Raw genomic sequence first — 20,312 nt, 5'->3', positions numbered from 1 at the left:
AGGCTTTTGTAGTAAGATCTGATTATTTTTTTAATTTCTTCTGATTTTGTAGTTATGTCTCCCTTTTCATTTCTGATTTTGTTAATTCGGACACAATCTCTGTGTCCCCTGGTTAGTCTGGCTAAGGGTTTATCTATCTTGTTGATTTTCTCAAAGAACCAACTTTTGGTTCTGTTGATTCTTTCTATGTTCCTTTTTGTTTCTACTTGGTTGATTTCAGCTCTGAGTTTGATTATTTCCTGCCTTCTACTCCTCCTGGGTGTATTTGCTTCTTTTTGTTCTAGAGCTTTTAGGTGTGCTGTCAAGCTGCTGACATATGCTCTCTCCTGTTTCTTTCTGCAGACACTCAGAGCTATGAGTTTTCCTCTTAACACAGCTTTCATTGTGTCCCATAAGATTGGGTATGTTTTACCTTCATTTTCATTAAATTCTAAAAAGTCTTTAATTTCTTTCTTTATTTCTTCCTTGACCAGGTTATCATTGAGTAGAGCATTGTTCAACTTCCATGTATATGTGGACGTTCTTCCCTTATTGTTATTGAAGACCAGGTTTAGCCCGCGGTGGTCTGATAGGACGCATGGGATTATTTCTATCTTTCTGTATCTGTTAAGGCCTGTTTTATGACCAATTATATGGTCAATTTTGGAGAAAGTACCATGAGGTGGTGAGAAGAAGGTATGTCCTTTTGTTTTAGGATAGAATGTTCTAAAATATCTGTTAAATCCATTTGGTTCATGACTTCTCTTAGTCTGTCTATGTCTCTGTTTAATTTCTGTTTTCATGATCTGTCCATTGATGAGGTGTCAAAATTGGGGTGTCAAAATCTCCTACTATTATTGTGTGAGGTACAATGTGTGCTTTGAGCTTTAGTAAGGTTTCTTTTGTGTATGTAGGTGCCCTTGTATTTGGAGCATAGATATTTAGGATTGAGAGTTCATCTTGGTGGATTTTTCCTTTGATGAATATGAAGTGTCCTTCATTATCTTTTTTGATGACTTTTAATTGAAAATTGATTTTATTCGATATTAGAATGGCTATTCCAACTTGCTTCTTCCGACCATTTGCTTGGAAAGTTGTTTTCCAGCCTTTCACTCTGAGGTAGTGTTGGTCTTTGCTTCTGAGTTGTGTTTCCTGTAGGCAGCAAAATGATGGGTCCTTATTACATATCCAGTTTGTTAATCTGTGTCTTTTTATTGGGGAATTGAGTCCATTGATGTTGAGAGATATTAAGGAATATTGATTGTTGCTTCCTGTTATATTTGTGTTTGGATGTGAGATTATGTTTGTGTGCTTGTCTTCTCTTTGTTTTGTTGCCAAGACGATTAGTTTCTTGCTTTTTCTAGGGTGTAGCTTGCCTCCTTATGTTGGACTTTACCATTTATAATCCTTAGTAGGGCTGGATTTGGAGAAAGATATTGTGTAAATTTGGTTTGTCATGGAATATCTTGGTTTCTCCATCTATGTTAATTGAGAGTTTTGCAGGATACAGTAACCTGGGCTGGCATTTGTTTTCTCTTAGGGTCTGTATGACATCTGTCCAGGATCTTCTGAGTTTCATAGTCTCTGGTGAGAAGTCTGGTGTGATTCCGATAGGTCTGCCTTTATATGTTACTTGACCTTTTTCTGCTACTGCACGTCACTTGGAGCAGAAAAGTGACAGGGGGAGTTTCTTTTCTGGCCCAATCTATTTGGAGTTCTGTAGGCTTCTTGTATGTTTATGGGCATCTCTTTTTTTAGGTTAGGGAAGTTTTCTATGATTTTGTTGAAGATATTTACTGGTCCTTTGAGTCGGGAGTCTTCACTCTCTTCTATACCTATTATCCTTAGGTTTGATCTTCTCATTGAGTCCTGGAGTTCCTGTATGTTTTGGGCCAGTAGCTTTTTCCATTTTACATTGTCTTTGACAGTTGTGTCAATGATTTCTTTGGAATGTTCTGCTCCTGAGATTCTCTTCTATCTCTTGTATTCTGTTGGTGATGCTTGTATCTACGGCTCCTTGTCTCTTCCTTTGGTTTTCTATATCCAGGGTTGTCTCCCTTTGTGCTTTCTTTATTGCTTCTATTTCCATTTTTAATTCCTTCACCTGTTTGATTGTGTTTTCCTGTAATTCTTTCAGGGATTTTTGTGTTTCCTCTCTATAGGCTTCTGCTTGTTTATTTGTGTTTTCCTCCATTTCTCTAAGGGAGTTCTTTATGTCTTTCTTGAAGTCCTCCAGCATCATGATCAAATGTGATTTTAAATCTAGATCTTGCTTTTCTGGTGTGTTTGGATATTCAGTGTTTGCTTTGGTGGGAGAATTGGGCTCCGATGATGCCATGTAGTTTGGGTTTCTATTGCTTGGGTTCCTGTGCTTGCCTCTTGCCATCACATTGTCTCTGGTGTTACCTTGTTCTGTTATTTCTGACAGTGGTTAGACCATCCTATAGGCCTGTGTGTCAGGAGTGCTATAGACCTGTTTTCCTGTTTTCTTTCAGCCAGTTATGGGAACAGAGTGTTCTGCTTTCAGGCATATAGTCATTCCTGTCTACTAGTCTTCAGGTGTTCTTGTGGGCATGTGTCCTGAGTCCACCAGGCATGTCACTTGGAGCAGAAAAGTTGGTCTTTCCTCTGGTCTGGGGCTTGAAGTCGCTCCTTGGAGCTGGGTTTCAGCTCTCCGTGAGGGCAGCAACCAGAAAGGCCTGCCCTGCCTTCTCTCAGGTTCCTGTGCACAGGGGGCCCAGATGGTGCTAGGTGTTTTCCTCTAGATTCAGAAATGTGAGCAGAGAGTAGTCTCCTTTGGCTTCCCAGGTGTGTCTGCCCCTCTGAAGGTCTAGCTCTCCCTCCCATGGGATTTGGGTACAGGGAGCTGTTTGACCAGGTCCCTTCAGACCTGGACTGCAGAGTTCCTGCAGCTTGAGTGCCCCCATCTTCCTGTTCCCAGAGGCCCTGTACAGTTTCCTCTTGGGCCAGGGATGTGGGCAAGGGTGGGCAGTACTGGAGGTCTCTCCTGTCCTGCAGTCTCAGGAGTGCCCACCTACTGGGTGATGAGCTCTCTCTCTCATGGGGTTTGGGAGCAGGGAGCTATGGGCCAGGATCAGCGAGGTTCGGGCCCCAGCTAGAAACCAGTAGTGCCCGGTCCCAGAGGAATTTTGCCTTTGTCTGTCCTGAGTCCACCAGGCAGGTCACTTGGAGCAGAAAAGTTGGTCTTACCTCTGGTCTCAGGCCTGAAGTCGCTCCTCAGAGCTGGGTTTCAGCTCTCTGTGAGGGCAGCAACCAGAAGGGCCTGTCCTGCCTTCTCTTGGGGCCCTATGTACAGGGGGCCCAGATGGCACTAGGCAGTTTCCTTTAGAGTCAGAAATGTGGGCAGAGAGTAGTCTCCTCTGACTTCCCAGGCGTGTCTGCCCCTCTGAAGGTCTAGCTCTCCCTCCTGCCCACATTTCAGTCTTAATAGCCTTACTATGCAAATGTAGGACGATGTATGCACCAGTAACACAATTGTTTACTTTTACTGATGATATAGGTATCTTATTCAAATGAAGGTTTGTTTTGGAGCAATCCAAGGAATGTTTTGTACCAGTTAAATCAAACATCTTATATAAATGAAGGATCATATTTAAACCAATTAACACACTTATTTATAGCCAAGTCACAACAGCCATACAATGCAACTGAAGGACTGCATATGCACCTGTTTTAATATTCTCCACGTATTCACTGTCAGAAGTAAGCATTGTACTTAAATGAAGGATTATATTTGGGCCAATCATGGCCACATAAACCAGAAACAACTTTGCACTCAAATATTTGTTCTCCTAAATTATTTAACCTCATTTCTAGTGTGACAGCTGTCCTTGTGCACAAATCAACGTATGTAATATTAAGTTATATACTTAATGATTTATATGCTTACCACCACAAATGTGCCTGCCATTAAACACTTTATAGATTTATACAGCTAACTCTTTATGAACATGACTTTATCAGAGGAAAATATATTTTCTTTGTAGAGGTGATTTTGCTCATTAATCTAGTGAATTGAAATGTAGGTAGTTTAACAGCCTCCAAACTCCATTTAAGTAGGGTCTATGTCTAGTGCATCTTCAAATTCTTATAAAAGTGGTCCATGAAAAAAGTAAGCATTTTGGATGCGACAGCAGGATTAGTGAAAACTGTGTTAAGTTCTATGTTTTTCTGAGCAGAAATTGGCTGGAAAATGAAAATGATGCCATGGGTATACCCCAAAATGTATTGTCAGACGTAAAAATGACCCTACACTTTAACTATCTTTTGTATATTATTATGTTACAAAATGCATTGGTTATTTTTTTTGTCAACAAGCTAGGGTCATCTAAAAAGAGAGAATTTTGTTGAAAAATTATTTATGTGGGTAGGGAACAAATGATGAACAGTTCCATCCCTAGACAGACAGTCCTGAGTTGCTCTTTTAACACGATGATATGCAGTATTCTAACTTTCTTTTTACTTATTTCTTCTTGTTAAGGTGGAGTTGGCTCCTGATATTAGCCTTCAATATAAAGGAGAGCTAACCATTGTTTTGCGTTATATTCCTCCAGAGGAGAACCTTATATTTCCAGTAGAACAACCTCAAGGTAGGGTAAAAATCAATAGCCCTGATCAGTAACACTCTGTTTCTACAACTGAGTAAGTAAGTTAGGGTTACTTTCCCAGTACAATAATGCAACAGGATTGGAGTAACTGTCTTTTACAGTGTATGTGGAGAAGAGGAATGCATGACAAAAATCCATACTTAGAAACCAACCCTGATGGGGAGATTCATTACCCATCAGTTCAAAAGACACATAATCTTTCCCAACATAGGAAAGAGCTCTCATGTGAGGGATGTGATTTCACGGAAGCTTCTCTATGGACTCATTCACAGCTACTCATAAAGAAAAGAAAAAAATATCTGGCATAAAACAAAACAAAAAAGAGAAGATCCAGATGCAATCAATTTGATCTTTTTTTCTTTTTTTTCCTCCTTCCATTAACATCTTAGTCAGATTCCTTTATCTTGCTATTCGTGCTCACTTTCCTCATTGTTTCCCTGTGAAAGGAACTCATCTCATGCTCTGAGTTTTCTTATGTCAAAAGAGTGGTGTCTGTAGTTCTTTGTGTCAGATTGAGGCTTTGTGATCTTTACCCCATCCACTTTGGCAGTGCTAAGAAGTGAGCCCTAAAAACAGGCAAGTAAAATTATTCAGACTGATAAAGTTATAGTAAGGGATATACATATATACACATAGGCATGTAATAACTCTCAATGAAAAAAAGAGACCACGAATTTGAAAGAGAGCAAGAAGAGATGTATGGGAAAGTTTGGGTGGAGGAAAGGCAGAATGAAATGATATAATCATAATTTTAGCAATAAAAGAAAAATATTAAAAATGTGAGGAATAAATTGGTTCATATATGGAAGGTATTTCAAAGAGTATTAAATAAAAGTAGCAGTCACCTAGTGGTTACTGCTCATATTGAACCTATTTCATTAGAAAAAGTATGGGAAGTGAAAATGTTTTCTCCCAACCACAACTGAATCTAGAGCTGATCCTGCATAAAACGGGAGTTATAGACTATTTCACTTGTAAGTTAGTTTAATGTATCAAAGTCATAGAAATGTCTTTCTTGTGTCTGGCTTTCACCAGAGCTCTTTCTTAGTAAGAACAGGATGGTGAGGGGAACAGGAAGGATCTTTTCCATTCTATTCTTTTAGAAGCTTTACAGGGAGGTGCTTAAATTTTTTAAAAAAGAGAGTAAATAAAAATTAAAAAGAGGCAATGACTTTATGAGTGAAATATATTATGGGGGTACTGGAAGGAACTGCAGAAAGAGTGTAGGGTGGATATAAGCAAGAAGTACTGTATACATATCCAGAAAATTTTCAAACACTAAAATTTTATTTATTTATTTTCCTTACATTTAAATTAATTTAAATTAAGTTTAAATTAAAATTAAAAATTAAATACATATTTATTTGTTTTAATTTATTTATGTCTATTTTTCAGTCTAGACAAAAATGAAAGACCTATGAAGAAGTCTATTAGGAAGGAAACTTTCATATTTATATATTTATTTATACTACATATTGTATATATAATCACAAAACGCTTGATTATCAGAAAAAAATAATTATTTGAAGATGTCCCTTGTAAATTGTGAAGTAGATTCTCTAATCTCCTCCACCTCTACTCTTTGCAGGAAAGAAGATCTTTAAAAAGGGAAAGAAGAAAGAGTCACCTGCCATTTCTGGGGGAATACTTGAAGTTTTCATCAAAGAAGCAAAGAATCTGACAGCAGTAAAAGCAGGGGGCACTTCTGACAGCTTCGTCAAGGGGTAAATTTGTTTTAACTCATGTCAGATGATACTTATTGGTGTTGAGGGGAACTATGAGCCACTAAACAATGGTAGTTGTAAGGGGCGCACGCTCAGCTTATCGGATGTGGTTTGGAAGAGCTCCCCTTAAGTCCTTGCTCTTATGCCTAAAGCAATGTCAGAATGGATGGGAGTTTGTGTCCCAGCTTTTGCTGTGCTTCCAGCCCATTTTCTGAGGTCCCATCACCCTGAAGTTTGGAAGACTTTCCCAGGAGACTCGTTTCTCAGAGAAAAAAAAAACAGCACAATTTTCTATGTATAATTAGACTTTTATTTTTGCTCTGTTATCATTTGGTACAACAAACAAAATATTAAGTACTTGCTGGTTTGCTCTCTTACGGAACATTGTAAAATGCAGAAAACATCAGCATCTGCCCTGAGAGTATGTGAGAGTGTATGTATATGCATAATATATACAAGGACTACCTGACATATTATATATTATTTTGCATATTATATATACCTAATTAGATTTTATATATTATATTCATATTTACCATATATAGCAAATGGCAGTTCCTTGAAAGAGCACTGCCCTTTAAATGGATATTCTTGCTTATTCTAGGGAATCCAAATAGCAAATCTCCCTTGTTTCTGACTGCTGGAGAATTCTTCTCATGCAATTAGAGGAACTGGGCTAAAGCGTATGTTTTCATTAATTCAAGCAAATAGTCAAATGTGTATATATTAAGCATTAGATGCTATACTTCAAAAAAATAAATTAGATATGATAGTTGACCTCACGGAGTACCCATGAAACATAGGGGATAAAGCAAGTTCCCATGATGTCAAGCCATGGCATAAGTCTTTGAGGCAGAAATGTTGCCTTTTTGAAAGGTGATCCAGACTTGATAGTAATGCCTGAAGTCCCAGTACTATAGAGACTGAGTCAGGCTGATAAGTATGTGTTCATTTTGGGCTACATGTAGCAAGTTCCAGGCCAGCCGGGCTCACAGGGTAAGATTCTGTGTAAAGGTGAATTTTCCCACAAGGAAATAAATCATACCTTTATTTTCACATGTTTTAAGTTTGGTGAACCTTGTAATAAGGAGAAAAAGATGACCAGAGTCTTCCATTGATGTATTACATTCTTTAACATAAAGGAAATCTTTTCTTTGGATCATGCTGCTGCAGTTTGCCTCAGGAGCTCCAGCACCCAGTTTAGGACTCTGTTCCTTACTGTCTTTTATGGAAAGCATATTTTTCTGCCTATGATGGCCTTCTAGGGATGACTTAATACTGTTTGAACAGTATTTACATTCTCTTCCTGAGAATTTATCAGCAAGAAGAATAAAGAACAGTATCTCATTCTATTTTTAAGCTAACTTTCGAGTGAATTATCTTCTGGATACTGGAATATTAAGCTAATTTAAAAATGAACTAAGGGGTGGGACAGACCTCTTGCAGAGGACCCAGGTTCGATTTCCAACAGCCACATGGTAGCTTACAACTATCAGTAACTACTGTCTCGGGAGATCTGATACCCTCTTTTTGGTTTCCACAGCTACTGCTCACCCATGGTGCATAGACACACATATAGGAAAAACACCCATGTACATGTGTCTTAGTTTGGCTTTTACTGCTGTGAACAGACACCATGACCAAGGGTACTCAGATAAGAATAACATTTAATTGGGGCTGGCTTATAGGTTCAGAGATTCAGTATCATCAAGGCGGGTGCATGGCAGCAGGCAGACAGGGTGCAGGAGGAGCTGAGAGTTCTACATCGTCATCTGAAGGCTGCTAGGAGAAGACTTGACTTCCAGGAAGTTAGGATGAGTGTCTTAAAGTCCATGCCCACAGTGACACACCTACTTCAACAAGGCTACAACCTCCTCCAACATGGCCACACCTCCAAATAGTGCCAAGCACATACAAACCACTATAACATGCAAATAAAGAAATGAAAAAAACATAAATACCTTTAAAAATGATCTGCAATATATTTTCAAAGAGCCAGTGAGAACACAAGAACAGATACATAGGTAATGTTATAAGGTATGTAAATTACATAATTACATAGGTTCTACTTGTGAACTAAAATATTTGAGGCTTAAGAAGGACATCTTGGGCACACATGATTTGCAAGTAAAGGGAAACGGGCTCGCCACCAAACACAATGGTCCAATTTTGATAACAAGAACCCACCTGGTAAAAACCAAGATCTGACACTTGCAGGTTGTCCTCTGGCCTCTACATACATGCCATGACATTCCTCCCTCCGCCACACACACACACACACACACACACACACACACATAGAATAAAAAAATAAATACTAAAACATTTAAAGAAATGTATTTTGTCTTATATGTAAACAATGACTAAAGATGATTTATCTAAGGCAGGTATGGAAGCATCCTGATTATCAGGGACAAATTTTTTTTTCAAAGTGTATTTTGTTTTTTACTTATTCACTTTACATCCCACTCACTGGCCCCTCCCAGTTTCTCCCTCCCACAATCCTTCCCTCACCCCCCTTCCCCTTCTCCTCTAAGTTGGTGAGGACCTCCTGGGTACTTCAAGTCTCTGCAAGGCTGGGTGCTTCCTCTCTCACTGAGGCCAGACAAGGCAGTCCAGATAGAAGAACTATCCCATGGGAGACGCTCCACACAGCAGCTGACTGACACAGATGCACACAACCACAGCCAAAGAGTAGATAGAGCTTGGGGACTCTTATGGAAGAGGTAGGAGGATTGCGACCCCAAAGGGGATAGGAACTGCACAGAAGGAACAACTGAATATGTTAACTTGGACCCTTGGGGCTCTCAGAATCTGAACACCAACCAAAGAACATACACGGGCTGGACCTAGGCCACCCCACACTTATGTAGCAGATGTGCAGCTTGGTCTTCATGTAGGCCCTGAACAACTGGAGCAGGGTCTATCCCAAAAGCTGTTTTATTTTATTTTGCTTTGCTTGCTTTGTTTTGTTTTGTTTTTATGTCATCTTCCCCATGGATGAGGACAGCCAGCTCTGCAGGGCTCAGCTGTCCTATGCAAACCTGGGCTGGTAGGAAGTGCCCATAACTGTTTCACAGAGCCACTTCTAGCATTCCATCGGCCAGAACCCAGTTCTGTGGCTCGATGAGTTGCAAGAGAGTATAAACAAATATGGCATGCGCAAATTTAGAACCAGAGATTTTAAATGACGGGAATACAAAAAATAAAATAAAATAAGCTGTAAGATGGTAATAAAACCTGGGATTTTTTAAAGAAAAATAAATATAGAATGGAGATTGGGAGATAATAGTGTTCACTGATAAATTTAATTTTTTTTTCCTTTTGGGTGATAGTTCTGAAATTAAACCCAGGGCATTCCTAGATAAGCCCTCTGTCATTGCCCCACTTACTAGTGCTGACTGATATAGTAAATGGAATGCCACATTACACAGTTATCTTCTTTATTCCTGACTATTTACATGTATTTTTTGGAATTGTCTCATGTACTGATTCCATATACACACTCATTTTCTTTCCTAAACCATGAAGGCACAAAGAGGTTTGTGAGTTAGAGTCTGAACAAAATAGAGAGGATCTAGGATGCCAGTAGTCTACCTAAGAAGAGCTTGTAGGAAACACCAGCAAAAAAAAAAAAAAAAATATATATATATATATATATATATATATATATATATATATATATACCATGAAGCAAAAGAGAGAGGGGAAATGGATTTAAAAGATCTGTTAATGAGAAGGTTATTACTGTAGGCCACTAGAGTTCATTTCCACCGGGGAAGCAACAAGACCTACATACAATGGCCCTTAGGAGTATCCCTCAAAGAACTAGGGAACTCATCAACCCTTTTGCAAAACCTACTGATTGAGAATTGCCCTTCAAGCATTTCGTGTTCAGTAACTTTGGGGTGCTCTGAACATAATGGAGAAAACTCACACAGAACCTAGTAACCTGATAGCACAGCATTTGAGGCAGAAAGCTGAAAACCTACCAAAAAAACCTATCTACTGTGCCTGCAAATCCGCTAACAGATGACCCAGAAGGCACAAAGCAAAGCTTTCAATAGTGGCTACCACCAGGAGGGTCTTTTCTTTACCAGATGGAGAACCAAATATTTGGAAGGATTTGGAAAGACAGAAACTGTAGTCAGAAATGAAAGGAGGGCATTTTACTATTGTAGCATTAGTCGTCTCTCCAAATAAAATATTGTTTAAGTTTATAAAAACCAGGGAGAGAACATCAACTGTGCATATTGTGTTCACATTCAATTCCAAAGAACTGTGAGGAATTGAAGTGTCAGCTCACGGGTAGCAAATTGTTTTGCTTACTTTCCCACTGACTGTTTCCTTTCACAGCTACCTGCTTCCTGATGATAACAAAGCCACCAAGCACAAAACTGCAGTTGTAAAAAAGAGTGTCAATCCTCAGTGGAACCATGTGTTCATATTCAGCGGTCTGTATCCTCAGGATATACAGAATGCTTGCCTAGAACTCACCATCTGGGATAAGGAGGCCTTTTCCAGCAACATCTTTCTAGGAGGTGTTCGTTTAAATTCCGGAAGCGGTAAGGACCTGGGTGAGCTGGAGCTCATGTATGACTAGAATGAGCAATGCTGTGGTTACTACTAGTGTAAATGTGTGGTAGATTATCATGCTGTTTGAGCTACAACTAATCCCTGAAATAATCAGTGTGTTTCTATGGTAACCTTGTATCCTTAGGCTTTAAGTCGAAGAAATGTTGTATTAATATTTGGTACCTTAATAGAAAAATCTTAATACATTCATATAAGTGAATTTCAAGTACTTTTTTTGGGTCTTACCTCAAGTTTTTCTCACGTAAAGATCTCCAAGACAGCACAGAATTTGATAGGAGAGGAGGGACTCCTAAAATCACCATTACTGAAACATCTTTTCACTGTCTAGTGTTTCAGCTCAACTATGATCAAGTTGAATGGAAACTGAATTTTCTCTACAAACAACACCTAACATTGTTCATAAGAGCAATATGTCTTAGCTTGCTTTCTGTTGCTATCATGAAGACAATGATAACTTGGGGAGGAAATGGTTTATTTCACTTCACAAATTATAGATCACCATGATGGGAAATCAAGGCAGGAACTGCATGCAGAAACCTAGAGGCAGAAACTGAAGCAGAACCATGGTGGGATGCTGTTTACTTGTTTGTACAGCTTGTTTCATACATAACCTAGGACCGCTTATAGCTTTTCCAGGGGCCAATCATATTGGTATATTTTCAATGACCCAAAAGTGTGTCATGTTGATAGAAAACTAAACAACACAAAATGAAAGCACATAACTCATAAAATATAGCAGGGTATGAACTGGGTGGGGAGACATATTGTAACGGCCGAATGCTTTAGCACTAGGAGTGCACATGCAGTTACCCCAAATCACTTTACCCCATAACTTAGGCCAACCATAAGCCATGGCATTTGGGTTGAGAAAGACTCCATCTATATGAAAACATTTTTATACATTAAGGAAAACAGGGGTACATATGCCAGTAAAATTGAAATCTCCAAGGGTCAGAGAAGTAGTCGTGGTACATATCTGAACTCACATTAACTTGGTTTAGATGAGCCAGTTTTCTGCCAAGCTACAAAGTAGGGTAGAAATGAAATATCAGGAGCCATTCTGATTTCTCTGCACAACCTAAGCAGAAGGAAGTCATGGGGATTCAAAACACTGATTCATTTCAGCACCTTACTACATATGGGACCTGAGAAGAGGCCAAAAGGATTTCTTCTTAAAACTTCCCCTCAGAGGTTGTTCTTTACCTTCTAGGAAGTCCACTTGTGTGAAATGTTGTCTTTTCCTTCTTTAGGTATTAGCCATGGGAAGGCTGTGGACTGGATGGACTCTCGTGGGGAAGAACAACGCCTTTGGCAAAAGATGGCTGACAACCCTGGGACATCTGTAGAAGGAGTTCTCATGCTACGTTCTAGCATGGCAAAATGTAGGCTCTGAGGGCACCAGTTCTCCCAAAAATACATCTCTGGTTGCCAGCTGTTTCCTCTCAGTGAAAAGACTGGGGCTTTGAAATCACTGAAGAGTATTAGGGCATAATAGGAAACATGTCAGTACTGTGAACATTTAGGATATTGCTGATTGTCAAAAAACAAAACAAAAGTAAAAACCCATATCCTTTTATGTGTTCACTTACTCGGGTCTCCCTTATTAGACAATAGGAAGTGTACCTTTCCAACAATAAAACTGTGCAAAGGCTCATAGGCTTTATGTTGATAAAAATGTTATGAGCTTATTGGAGAATACTGTTTAGATAGGGGGTTCCCATTCTTTTCCCAACTGAGTTACTTAAGGTTTGTTGAGTCTGAGAAGAGAAGGGAACATGAAGGAGGTAGATTGCTTGAAGAATAACAAAAAAAGATACTGGCCTCTTTTTCTTATATTTATTGTGGGATGGCCTGGGGATTGTTTGGAGGACAGGGTAGACTGCTGTTATAGTGGCAAACTTCGGGATGAAGATGGTCATGTTTCAGGTTGTACTGGTGGGACTTTGGTAATTACAGAATTTATCATAAACTCCAGCCTCCTTTTCAAGGTAAAGATAACTAAATGATTATGTGTGATATCTCTCTCTCTCTCTCTCTCTCTCTCTCTCTCTCTCTCTCCCTCCCTCCCTCCCTCCCTCCCTCCCTCCCCCTCCCTCTGTTTCTCACTAACACACACACACACACACACACACACACACACACACACAAACAAAACACAGATACATACTAGCATGTGTGTAGAAAATTGGAAGGTAGAGTCATAGGTTACCTTGATGGTAATCTAGCAATTTGAGAACTCTGTTACAAGAAAGTACAAAAAATATATTTTGTCAAATATTTTAAGCAATTCAGTAAATGGAAATAATAAGTAAGGGCCAGCCAATTCATATCTCTACATTTTGTTCACTAGTGAGACTAGTTAACTGAAACGGGAGATAGTATGCTGCCCTTCTCCTGTGCTGCTATAGGAGACTCCATGGTCTCTCCTTCACTTTCACCAAAGTTCTTACTATTTTCTTCTGATATTATAACAGTAAGTATCAAAGCACCCCAAAGGTCAATGACCTAAAATGAAAACTTTCTTATGCCTATGAAGGTTGCCTAGGAAAGCTCTGCTTCCTACTTCCAAGCCTGAGGATGTAAATTAGATGCTTCTTTCTCATCCTCATTAGACTGGAATAGCCTGGTAGTGACAGAGGTATAATTGGATAGGCCTCATTGCTTAGGCACCTACGTGTAGTATACCTCATTGGTCAAGAGGAAGCCATATGGCTAAGTCCAAAGTTTCAAAAGGAAATGTGCCTTGTCGACTGTTGCCATGATATGAGTGATGGTGGTAGAAAGGATGCTGAACAGAGGCCGGTAGTTGAACCCATGTTTTACGTCCTGGCACTTTGATGCCAAACCTAAACTACCAAATTTACTTGCATAGTCAGTTAAACCCTCAGGGGATGCCAAGCCTGGTTGGTCATTTTGTGAGTTCCAACCCTGTGGTCCAAAGAGCTGAGGTAACTTGCTCAAAGTCCTGTAGAGCCTGTGACTGAATCCGGACTTAACCCATACGTAACTTTGACATGACTCTGTGATTATCAAGGATCACATGTCAAAGAAAGCATATCAGAGTCTGATTATTTAAACCTGAACATACATGGTCTATGCCAGATGTCATTGCTTCACTTGCCTCTGCTTCCACTGGTACTGTGCAGGAGGATCAGGAGTTCAAGGCGAGCCTTAGCTACGTAGAGAATTTTAAGCTATTCTGGGCTATACAGTCAGACCATATCTCAGTGGCACCCCATGCATCAAAAATAAATAAATAAATAAATGAATATAAAAATAAAAATAAAAATGTACATGAAAACCCTTTTAAATACAACAAATGAATGTTAGTCATAGAAAAATGAAAACCATGTTCAGATTCATTCAACATAGTTGTTACACATTTTTAGATATATTTTTGAAATTTCAAAACTGATTTAAGAATATATTTAATAGTCTTCCTATTAATACACAAACCAATCTAACTGGGTATTTCTATAAACCAAACCCCACATATTCAAAAGAAATTTAAAAAAAAAACCCTCATTCTGGTTCTTCATGTAAATAAAAGGCATACATCTTCAGCTCACACTCTCTTTCTAAAATTGTGTGCAAAATAATAACTCAAAATACAAGTGGAGGTGTTGGTATATAACTAGAAACCTAGCATTCAGGAGACTAGTTCAGGAGGACCGCAAGTTCAGCATCAGCCTGGACTATATAATGAGACTCAGTGTCAAAGGTAAAAGTCTATGAAGAGTATAAAATTCAAGTGCTTAAAGCCTGTGGAGTGGCTTTGCCCACCACTTCTGCATGAAAGTATACTTACTGTTAGCGTTAGTCTTTTCTATGCCTATAGGTTATTACCTTATAGGAATCCATTGAGTATGTTCAGTCAGTGTTATCAGATGCCACAGGAAATATGGTTAATCCATCTATGCTTAATGCTTTTTCTCAACAGACTTTTCTTTTTAAAAGGACAAACACTTTGAAAAAAATTATATATATATGTGTGTGTGTGTGTGTGTGTTTATGTAGATGGTATATATATAATTTTTATTTCATAAATTATATCATCCAGCTATCCTCTTACATGCATCTACCCTATAGAATTAGACATGTATATGAAGAATGAATACCCATAGGTTCCTGTGTATCTAAAAGAGATCAGAAACAAAGAAAAATTGATGAAAGGAAGTATGAAAATCACACACCCCAGACTTTTTCTGTTTCTAGTTATTACTTGCTCCTTCCCTTCTGCCTCTGATAATTCTCAGCATAACTGCATAACTGTTAACGTCTTCTCTTTGGAGCTCTCTCTCCTTGTTTCTATCCTACTTCCATGATAACACATGCTTACAACGTCAGACTTTCATATCCAATGAAGATTTACTTCTCAGCTCTAGACCCTGAGAAAAATCTGTCAATCCAATTTACTTATTCCTGCCCAGTATAAAGCTGAGAAATTATAGGAAATAACATATAAGTCATAAATATCTGTTCCGTAGGATGCCTTGCAAGCCTTATGTAACCAAAAGATCCACTATGACTTTAAGACCCAATTTACATAGCAGTTGATGCTGATCATCAACCCAAGCTTGCCAACTTCCAAAGACACTGTCTGACAGATGAGCTTGCTTCCAAAATAATCCGTGTTACTACCTCTTTCCTCAATAAAATGCTAATTATTTTCTTTTGTTCTCTAGATATACCAGAGACTGCCCAGTCTGGCGTATCTGATTGTATACCCAGTCTGGTATCGTTCTAGCTTCCCATTCTTTCTTTCTATTCAGTCTCACGTAAGATTTCCCTTCTCAAGGATTTATTTCTGTAGTTTTATGTAGTGATGACAACCGTAATCTAACTGCCAGGATGACATCTCCTTCAGGGGACTTTCTTTGGAACTGTAATCAAACTAAGCATTTTGTTATCATTCCTGTTATGGAGTCTTGTTGTTCTAGCCCCTTCTACCTCAGTACTTAGGACATCTATCTTCTAACAAGTGACAGTAACCAGGCTGATCGCTGATTTTTATTTCTCACTGTTCTTTTGCCCTGAGGCAAAGTCAGTCAGGGAATCATAAGTCTACTTAAGCTTCCTTATCCCCACCATAGCACCCAAGTCTACACTAACATTACTACTTTTCATGACTATTTCAGCAAGTTTCCAAACTTTAATCATTTAAAAATTATGTATTATTATTTATTGTGTGTATATACATTGTGTGTGTTACATGCACACATAGAGCCAGAGAATAACTCTGAGGAGTCAGTTCTCTCTTTCCACTTTACGGGGACTCTGGGGATCGAACCTAGGTAATCAGACTTGTTCTGCAAGTACGTTACCAAGTGAGCTATCTCTCTGGCTGTTGTTTTTACAGCCATTCTTGTTCTCCATCATTCCAATACACTCCCTATGAGATTCATCTCAAAATGGTATTTTCAATGTCCAAATATACAGAAAAATTGAAAGAACTTTATAGTGAACACTATTGTATCTATGATCTAGCATTAGCACATGACTGTACTCATTTGTCATTATAGAGATTATATATGACCATCCCAAGTGATCTATGCAACTTTCCATGGGCTTTCAATTGAAATGAAAATAAAATACAAATTATTGTATATGGCCCAGTCTGAGAAGGTCACTGCCTTTTCTCTAGTGCATCCCAGGCTGGGCCTCCCCTCCCTGTCCTCCCTTCCTCTTTAGCCACCCTGTGTACTTTTCTTGTCGTCATTAGCCAAATCCCCAGAAATAATCCCAGTCTTAGATGCTACTTCCTCAGGAAAACCTTCTTGATCCTGTTCTGAAGTTGGCCTTTATTTCCCCTCCACTGCACCTATTATAATTACAATAAATTATTCATGCAATGAACCTGATGCCCATGTCTGCTATCTCCCCTTTATGTAAGATTCATAAGGGCCAGGGCAACACATCTGCACAGCTCTATCCCCAGTGCTTGGCTAAAAGTAGCGGATCAAAAGTATTTGTGAAATAAGTCAGAAGGGCACAAAAATAACACCACAGAACGTTACGCTAGCAAGCACTTTTTTCTTTTCTGTTAATTAATTTATTTACTCATTTTACATCCCGATCATATTTTTAAAAACCACCATTTCAAAGTGAGTGTGGGAAGGAGCAAACAGAGCAAGGATGGATAAAGACCTGTATATCCTAACTAGGAGTTTGGGTCATTGACTGCATGAAATGGGAACTGCTGAGAGTTCTGAGCCGAAGAAAGTCAAAATAGCATGTACTTTAACAGCATCCCTCTGATTGCAGTATCCAGTACTGGTGAAGAAGTAGCAACTTGCAACAGTCAGGCGGTTTTCTCCTACATGTAACAAAATAACAATCTAAAGGTTATAGAAGAAAGTAACTGGCCTGTCACTCAAAAGCCTAGAAGGAGGGCTTTTACTCTAGTTTGCACAGCCTTGTTCTTCAGGCTCGCTAGACCCTGGCTTAAGACAAGTGATTCTTCATCACTGTTAGAGACACAATGCTTATGATTACTAGGGTATCTGAGGGAAAGCTGTGGGAGGGAACGTTGGCAAACTATGTCAATGTAAATGACAGACCTTAGCTGGTGAATTGTGTCAATGCTTATTGGGACGTCTGTAGATGCTTCAGGCTATCCCAGCTTATCAGCTTTCTGGAGACTACAAGACAACCTTAGTGGAATATTTCACTCCTTTTTTGGAGATTCCAGTTTCTGATTTTCCCATGAATAAACTAAAAAATGAGGAAGGAGATAGACAATCTTAAACACCCGATTTTCTCTCGGTTACATAAATAGCACTTGCAACAGAGGAACAGAATCGGCTCTCATTGTACTCTCTTGTTTTCATCACTGAACTTATTTATGAGAATGTAGTTTTTCTAGGGCACAAAAACAATGCCAGTTTGGAACACCCTATACCCCCTTTTCTTTAAAAGGTCACTAATACATGGCTAATGATAATTAAGTACTTAAGCAACAGATGAATTGTGCACGCACCTGACTCCCAGCAATGGGAGTCATGCGATCCTTTGATACTTCATGATTTAAATTTAATTGGAAAGGAGAAAGCCATAGAAAGAATAACAGCAAGCCCTACTTGTAGGAATGAAGTTGGTAGAAATATCAAGTCCAAGAATCCTCTGAAACTGCAAAGCTGTAGCTGTTGTGATCAGTGTTGGGTTTTGTTTTTACTTTTGTTTTTGTTTTTGTTTTTTTTTAATGCAATACAACACATTGATCTGAACACTGCCACTAAAGATTAGCAGGACATTTCCTGCTACAATATTGTCCTTTATGGCCTTTGAACTAAGAAAAGAAACAGCATGGACAAATGTATTGTAAATGTAACCTTTATTCGCTGATGCAATTGTCTTCTCCAAGGCTCATTGCCTCCATCTGCTAACTTAGGCCTCGTCCTGGAAGCTTCCAGCCTGTGTACAATCTAATGCAGCCTAGAATGTTTTCAGCCTCTGAGACTCACTGCCTAATAAGCTCACCCTTTCTAGTTCTTTCTGATCTCGGGCTGACTGGTTCAACTCAACTGTTCTGGCTCGAACTCCTCTCTAAACAGACTGATTCAATCTGGCTTCTCTTAGATTCTTACCAAATTGCTCTGCTTGTCCTCAAACTAACTTTGGCATTTTGTTCTAATCTTATGACTTCTTCTTATTCCCTGATGTCAGCTGCCTCTGCTGCCCTGCACTGCACTGCATGAACTCATGAACAAACTCAACTCCACTGCACTGCGCTCACTGCACTGACTCCCAACTCACTGACAAACTGAGTTCAATTCCACTGCACTGAACTCAACTCTCCCTCTCTCTCTCTCTCTCTCTCTCTCTCTCTCTCTCTCTCTGTGTCTCTCTCTGTCTGTCTCTCTTTGTCTGTTTCTGTCTCTGTCTCTCTCTCCCTCCTTCCCTCCCTCCCTTCTCTCCAACCCACTGCTCTTAAATAGCTTTTCCCCTGAGAGTTGGGTGTATTCTATCTGTGACTCATTCTGTTAAATATTACTCTGATCCATCACTTTGTATGCCCCTCAATTATTCATTGTTTGGAATAAAGGTGTGTACTAAAGGAGTCCAGCCACAGGAAATAAAGGTGTGTACTAAGGTTGTGTCTGAATTCCAGCCAGATCTCACAGAACTAGAATTTGGATGAGATCAGTGCAGCCATATTGCTGGATTAAAATTCCTCTACAATGTGTACTAGAAAATCAGAAATGTTGTGCCATATTAAAAATTAGGAAAATTATCTGAACTGTGAAATGAATACTGTGATTCCATAGAATTCCTCCAAACATAATAACATTGCTCCAAAAAATCTCCAGAAGCACTTGTGGTAAGTCTTATCAAACTGCTTGTGATACACCACTACAAAAGAGTTATAATTTGAGAGATGCTTTATTTAGAAGACAGACCCCCATCTCCTAAACATCCCATAACTGTCTCAAATAGCACCACCTACTGGGTTCCAAGTGTTCAAACTTGTAAACCTAAGGGGTCATGTCTCATCCAAACGCAGCACAATACAAACAGGATAAAGTGGAAAAACTTAACCCTAGTCTCAGAAGTCCTCAGTTCAAATATTACCAAATATTCAAATACATACCAACCATTAGAAGTAATTTATCCAAAATAGGCTTTGGTCTGCTTGACTGTAAAATGGATATAACCAATCTATCTTAGAATAACTATGATGCTGGCCAGTGTGATGGCTCACAAAATACAAGTACTTGACCCTGAAAGCATGATGACATAATTCTATCCCCAGAACCCATAGTGGAAAGAAAGCAATGACTCCCAAGGGTTGCCCTCTGCCCTTCGTGTGCATACTATGGTACATTCATGTATACACACATGAATAACTATTTAGAAAATTGAAGATACCTGGTGAAGTAATGTACATAAATATGGCAGGCAAAATTAAAACTTCTAGGGGTTGGGGATTTAGCTCAGTGGTAGAGCGCTAAGGCCCTGGGTTCGGCCCCCAGCTCCGAAAAAAAAAAAAAAGAAAGAAAAAAGAAAAAAAATTAAAACTTCTACGAAAAAGTGAGTTAACTTAAATAACATTTTAACTGTTTTTCCTTAGATGCTGGGTTGGATATTAAACATTCTATATACAATAAAATGGCCCCCAGTGTATGAAATATGTTTTAAGAGGTACCTATTTTGAGAAATACTATAGTTTGAATATTATAGGTCTCCCAAAGGCCATGTAATAATGCTTAATCAGTATTGGTGGGTAGTAAAATGTTTTAAAGATGTATCATCATGTGACCTTCAAGTTACCAGGTACATGCCCTTGAAGGAGCTATTAGGATCCTGGACCCCTCCTGTTCCATCCATCCAAACCATAAAGGAAATAGTTTTATCATACTTTTTTGCCAAGACTTCTCTGGCCTGC

General features: G+C 38.9%; 1 protein-coding gene across 27 annotated transcripts in view; it reads left to right on the top strand.

Moving 5' to 3' along the window:
- Sytl5 (synaptotagmin-like 5) overlaps positions 1-14,476 on the top strand; it is a 243,631-nt gene extending 229,155 nt beyond the window's left edge. For 25 of the 27 annotated variants that reach the window (XM_087599515.1, XM_087599511.1, XM_087599501.1 and 22 more), the window contains 4 exons: positions 4,481-4,589; positions 6,196-6,331; positions 10,688-10,896; positions 12,178-14,476. In XM_087599515.1, coding sequence (XP_087455641.1) covers positions 4,481-4,589; positions 6,196-6,331; positions 10,688-10,896; positions 12,178-12,320 — 597 coding nt within the window. In that variant the 3' untranslated portion in view covers positions 12,321-14,476. 27 annotated transcript variants of the gene reach the window in all.
- The last annotated feature ends 5,836 nt before the right edge of the window (positions 14,477-20,312 follow it).

The sequence above is a fragment of the Rattus norvegicus genome, chromosome X (assembly GCF_021556685.1).
Source record: "Rattus norvegicus strain SHRSP/BbbUtx chromosome X, alternate assembly SHRSP_T2T, whole genome shotgun sequence".
NCBI classification, from domain to species: domain Eukaryota; kingdom Metazoa; phylum Chordata; class Mammalia; order Rodentia; family Muridae; genus Rattus; species Rattus norvegicus.
This window is presented reverse-complemented; position numbering and strand designations above follow the sequence as displayed.